This window comes from Phocoena sinus, chromosome 20 (genome assembly GCF_008692025.1).
Source record: "Phocoena sinus isolate mPhoSin1 chromosome 20, mPhoSin1.pri, whole genome shotgun sequence".
Lineage (NCBI taxonomy): Eukaryota > Metazoa > Chordata > Mammalia > Artiodactyla > Phocoenidae > Phocoena > Phocoena sinus.
Genome location: NC_045782.1, coordinates 25,649,530 through 25,655,877, shown reverse-complemented (window position 1 = coordinate 25,655,877; position 6,348 = coordinate 25,649,530). Strand labels below are relative to the sequence as shown.

Here is a 6,348-nt window from a genome sequence, read left to right as displayed (position 1 = left end):
ACTCAGTGCTTCCTGTGCCGTATTCTGGGCAGTGTGCCTGGATCCAGCCATGCACGGAACAACCTGCCTGCCCTGATGAAGCTGCATTCTAATAGAGGTGCCATAATCTAACAAAATACATTACAGCACTTGGAGTGAGTCAGATGTGAACAAGTGCCATGGAGAATACGAAAGAAGAATAAGGGAGAAGGGGAGCGCCCTGGGCAGGGGGATGACTGACTACCTTATAAGGAGTGGTCATGGGAAGCCCCTCTCCTAGGGTCACATTTTAGCAGTGACTTGAGGAAGTCAGGGAACAAGCCATGCGGATAACTGGAGGAGGAACATTTCAGGCCGACAGAACATCAAGTGCTAAGATCCTGAGCTGGGAGTGACTAGGAACATCAATGTGGCTGGAGCAGAACAGGTGAGGGAGGAAGTGTTTGGAAATGAGAGGAGAGGTAGGTCAGGTCCCCTGTGTGGTGCCTTGCTGTCATTGTAGGGATGTTGACTTTTGCTGGAGTGAAATGAGAAGTGACTAGAAGGTTTTTTTAAATTAATTTTTATTGGAGTATAGTTGCTTTACAGTGTTGTATTAGTTTCTACTGTACTGTAAAATACAGTAAAATACATATACATACATCCTCTCTTTTTTGGATTTCCTTCCCATTTAGGTCATCACAGTGCATTAAGTAGAGTTCCCTGTGCTATACAGTACGTTCTCATTAGTTATCTATTTCATACGTAGTATCAAGAGTGCATATATCTCTCTAGAAGGTTTTGAGCATGGTCTGATTTGTTTTTAAAGGCTCCACTCAGATTATTGTGTTGAGAATAGACTGGGTGAGGGAGTGGGGAAGGGTGAGTGAGTAGGTCAACTAGTTACAATTGTCAGTAACAGTAAAGTAGAAGCAGTGAAGTTAGTAAGAAAGGTTTAGATATTTGATGTTTTGAATGTAGAACCACCAGGAATTTCTGTTATTCCATCTGGTGCTTATAACTCCCTCTAGATTGCCTTTGGCATCCTGCCAATCAACACTATCAAGGTTTCAGTTGCATTGAGCTTTCTCTGTATCCTGGAGCTAAGTGTACAGCTTAAATCCATGCATAGACTCTCAAGTTCAATCTCCATATCAAAATAAATGAGCACTAACATTACATAAATCCTACATAGGAAACTGGATAAAGTAGGCATCTTTAACCATCTATATTCTGATCACAGATTATAAAAAGTCCAAAGCCAAAAGGAATGCAGAATGCCTCCAGATGGTATCATATTCGGATAAAGAAATATAAAATGTCATCGTGCATGTGAAACACTTCTAACCAGAAAAGGAAAAGACAGCAGAAGAGAGGAAGGTAGACCAGGAAAGTGATAAAATTTGCTAACCCTAAAAGTGGGTGACTGGCATGGTGCAACAGTTCTTGTCAATACTTTTGAAAGCAAACTACAAAATTGTTCTCCAATTGCTGACGTTAAGAAGTTGTTTGTTGAGTTTTTCCTATTTAAGATGAAGACTTTAGCATAGTTCTACTCATCTTTTCCTTCCCTGATTTCTGTTCATATAGCCTAAGAGTTTAGCTCAACGCAATTTTTATTAAGTAAAAATTATCGAGTAAGAGGCAGGCGGAGGGCACGGGAAGTGTGCCTGGTTGCCTTTCGCCGCCCGGAACGCAAACTGCGCATTTCAGATCTGCTTGGTAAACCAGGTGCACCATCATACTGGCCACAAGACTCGTGTGTCTCTGGACACTACCTTCCAGAGTTTTCCTCCCAGCTTTCACCAAGGCCTCCCCTGTTGTGAAGAATTCCATCACGAAGAATCGATGGCTCTTCACACCCAGCAGGGAATATGCCACCAAGACAAGACTTGGGATCTGGCATGGGAAAACTGGCCAAGGACTCAAAAGAGGCAGCTTTGGAACCATCATTGGAAAAAATATTTAAAATTGATCAGATGAGATGTTTTATTGCTAGAGGGGATGCTGTCTGTTTTGGTGTTCTGTGCTACTGTGGCTTGGAAATGTCTAATGAGATTGGCGCTATTGAAAAGGCTATAATTTGGCCTCAGTATGTGAAGGGTAGAATTAATTCCACCTATATGTACTTAGAAGGAAGTATTGGTTTAACAGCTTTGTCTGCCCTGGCAGTGAGCAGAACTCCTGCTCTCATGAACTTGGTGATGAGAGGCTCTTGGGTGACAACTGGTGCAACCTTTGATTGCACCAGTTGTCATGCAGCCATGATTGGAACTGGAATGCTGGTACAGTCGACATCATATGACAGGAGCCCAGGCCCAAAGCATCTTGCTTGGTTATTATTTTCCGGTGTGATGGGTGCAGTGGTGGCTCCTCTGATGATGTTACAGGGGCCTCTTCTCATCAGAGGTGCATGGTACACAGCTGGCATTGTGGGAGGCCTCTCCACCGTGGCCATGTGTGTGCCCAGCGAGAAGTTTCTGAACATGGGAACACCAGTGAGCATGGGCCTGGGTCTCGTCTTTTTGTCCTCACTGGGATCTATGTTTCTTCCACCTACCACTGTGGCTGGTGCCACTCTGTACTCAGTGGCAATTTATGGTGGATTAATTCTTTTCAGCATGTTTCTTCTGTATGACACACAGAAAGTAATCAAGCATGCAGAAGAGTACCAGTGTATGGAGTTAAAATGTGATCCCATCAGTTCAATGCTGGGAGTCTACATGGATCCATTATACATATTTATGTGAGTTGCCAGTATTCTAGCAGCTGGAGGCAACAGAAAGAAGTGAAGTGACCAGCTTCTGACTTCCTTAATACGTCAGATATCTGGCTTGTTTAACAGGGGCAGATATTTGTTAAATGGTTTGTGCAAGCAGCTTTCATGGAAGTTTAGAAGATAAGAACTTGTCAGCATGTTTGAAGTGCTCCAATAACGTGATGTTTCAGGTCTGCCTTTTCTTCTGGAGAATAAATTCAGTAGTTCTATTCCAAATAGCACACACATTTTCAATTCTCATGTTTGAGTAATTCTAAAATGTTCTAATGAGTGTGAAAACCAAGGTTTGTGTTGCAGGAAGTTAAGTATTTTATCTATTTTTAAATTTATTTGGTTAAGTGAAACTTAGCAAACTTGTGTACCTCCTTTTTTTTTTTTTTTTTGAAGGTGAACTATTAACAAGTAATGTCACAAGTGACATAGGGGTTTGGTAAAGGGACCAGAGAGAAGTAAAGGGTCACCTGCAGTCTTTCGTTGAATGCTGAGAACTTAGCACTTATGTAATTGTGGTGAGTCAGTGAGGGGGGTTGGACATTTGGAAACAAGTCATGGTTGTACATCTGCTGAACTTGGCAGAAGCACTGAGCAGAAAACAAAGACATAGGTGATTGTCAAGGCTGTCCTTACAGTACGTATGTGATCATGTTTGGCTTCCCATTGTTTGACACTGTTAGAAGAGTCCACAATGCCAATCATATGGAGAATTCCTGTTATATAGTATGTGTGCATGTGAGTCTTACTTTTGAATCGTCTAGAACAAAATATCCTTAAAATACTCAAAGCATGAAAACTGTTGCATTTTTAAGTATACAAACAATATATTCAGAATTGCTGAATATTTTTGTAAATTTATTGAAATGTTTAAAGGAAAACATGCTTGCCTTTCTCATCTCTTCAAGCTTTAAAGCCTGTTTGTGGTTTACACTTGAGATTATGAAAGCAGTTTTTCCCCTCAGATTTGGTTTCTTGCATTCCTTCTCAGAGGAATCACTAAAAAGTGGAAGGCAAAGTGAGGTTTTTTCATGAACTACATCAATCAAAAATATAATGGAGAAAATGCTTCATTAGAGTTTCCCCTAGCAGAATTTTCCTCCTCTCCTCCATAGACCCTTATTTAACTCTTTTGTGACATTTGTAAGTTTTTTGATACAGAAGAGTTATTTTTGGAAGTTCTTATGAATGAAATAAGTGTATGATTATTGAGATAGTTGGTGTTTTGACAAAGATGTATTACAGTAATCCAGAAATAATTATTCTTACCACCTCAAGTCACATAGAATGCTTATTTCTGACATAATAAAGGTCCCAGCCAGACAAAAAATAAAAAAGTAAAAATTATCACTATTACTAACTAGTACTATTTTAATTGAAAAATGACCATTCTGAAGACTCTGGTTCCACACCGGCTCTCTCAGATAAAAGCTGTTTTTTTTTTTTCCATACTCCATGTGGTAGGTTGAAAAATGACCTTCCAAGAAGAGATCCACATTCCGATTCCTGGAATGTTACCTTATATGGCAGTTTTTGCAGATGCCATTAAATTCAAGATCTTGAGATGGGGAGATTATCCTGGATTATCTGGGTTGGTTCAAAATGCAATCAAATGTACACTTCTAAGAGTGAGGCAAAAAGAGATTTAACACACACACAGAGGAGAAGGCAATGTGAAGATAGAGCAGAGAGAGATTTGAAGATGCTGGCTTTGAAGATTGAAGAGATGTAAAACACAAGCCAAGGAGTGCCAAGAACCTCCAAAAAAAATGAAAGAGACAAGGAATAATGGATTCACCCTAGAATCTCTAGAGGGAGCACAGCCTTGCCAATACCTTGATTTTGGCTCAGTAATACTGACTTTGGACTTCTGACCTCTAGAACTGTGAGAGAATAAATTTCTGTTGTTTCAAGCCACAGAGTTTGTATTAATTTGTTACAGCAGCTACAAGAAACTAATACACCCACATACTTGAGAGCTGCAGTTTAAGTAGGTGGTTTGTTACCCTGAATGTTACTTCTAAACATATCTTTCCCCTTTATCTATCAGACTTGACCATCAGACACCTCTTCCCTTTACTGTGATCTGGCTATCTCCTGACCACTCCCCACTCATCAAGGGCTTTAGTGCTCAGCTGGCTTCATTCTCTTCACTCTTACTCTTTCAACCTACTTGGAAATTTCAACAATCCTCTGTTCCTGCAGATTTTTTCTATTCAGTTGAGAGGATGTGCCCTTCACTCCACTCCAGCCATCTACACTTTTATGGTTCTCCCAAAATCTTATCATCACCAATAACCATACACCTTCTGAAATCACAGTTCCAATCATGCCCCTACCATCCACCACCTCCAGCCCTCCCGGCTCATGGACTCAATTCTCTGCCCCAATCGTCTCTTGACCACACAGGGGCCACCATTGCACTGACCCTACCACTTATCACTACTCCACACTGCGCCCCCCCCGCCCCTGTATGTCCTCATTTACCTCCAGCTTAGAAGCTTTGGTCTAGTTTGAGAATCATTTCCTTCCTAACACCCTTATTGGCCCTACCCTTTGTTTCTTCATCTGACTAAGCCTCCAATCTGCTTAACCAAACTATATACCTACTCTGAGCTAAACATCTTACTTTAAATTCATGATGACTAGTCTCAACTCAACACTGCCCAGCACTCCTACCCTACTTCCTTAGGATATTTGTTTTCTCTTTCTCCAGCACAAATATTTCAGAGCTTCTTGTTTTCAACAGACCACACATTTCCTCACTCAATCTCTGCTGATGACTTTGACTCATTCCTGAGTGAAAAACAAAACAAAACTCAGGAATCAGATGAAACTAACCTCATCTTCCTACCACTAAAGCCACTCAAAACCCACTTTTCCTTCTTTATTGATATGACGGAATAATTGTCCCAGCTCCTAGCTGTGACCCATTCTTCCATGTTTACATGGGATCTCATCCCTGCTCAAGGAATTTGACCCTATAGTTTTCCCTTTTCTCTTGTGTTATCAACTGCCCTTTCACAACTGGACTGTTCCCATTGGCTCACATACATGCTTTAATATCACTCATCTAAAAAAAAATTTTAAAGCAAACACCTGTCTTTCACTCCCACACTGGCCTCCAGCTACTTCGTTTCTCTGCAGTCTTTCACACCCAAACCCCTCAAAATTATCTATACTCAGTCTGTATTTTCTTACCTTCTTTTCTCAACCTACTTTTTTGGGTTTCATCCCTCACCCCACCCACCTTCATGAAAAACTCCTTCATTTTTTATCAGGGTCTCAAAACCAGTGGTCAATTCCCTATTCTCATATTACCCAATCACTTAGCAGCTTTTAACCCAGTTAGCTACTTCCTTTTTTACACCTACTTTTCCCTGGGTTTCCCTGATACCATGCTCCCCTGGCTTACCTTCTACCTCACTGGCCACTCCTCTGTTTCATTTGTTGGCTCCTTCTTGTCTGCTGAGTCTCTAAATGTTGGAATACTCTGGACCCCATCCTTAGCCTTTCGTCTCTTCCCTATCGGCACTTTCTCCCAGTCTCATCTTGTCCAGTTCTGTCATTATGAATGCTACCTTTATATTGCTAACTCCAAAATCTGTACCTGCAACGCT

General features: G+C 41.0%; 1 protein-coding gene across 1 annotated transcript; it reads left to right on the top strand.

Moving 5' to 3' along the window:
* The first annotated feature begins 386 nt into the window (after positions 1–386).
* On the top strand, positions 387–2,750 carry LOC116746155 (growth hormone-inducible transmembrane protein-like). Its single transcript, XM_032617462.1, is given in 3 exon segments — positions 387–406; positions 1,690–1,885; positions 1,887–2,750. Coding segments are annotated over 3 exon segments (1,080 nt in total).
* Positions 2,751–6,348: the final 3,598 nt, after the last annotated feature.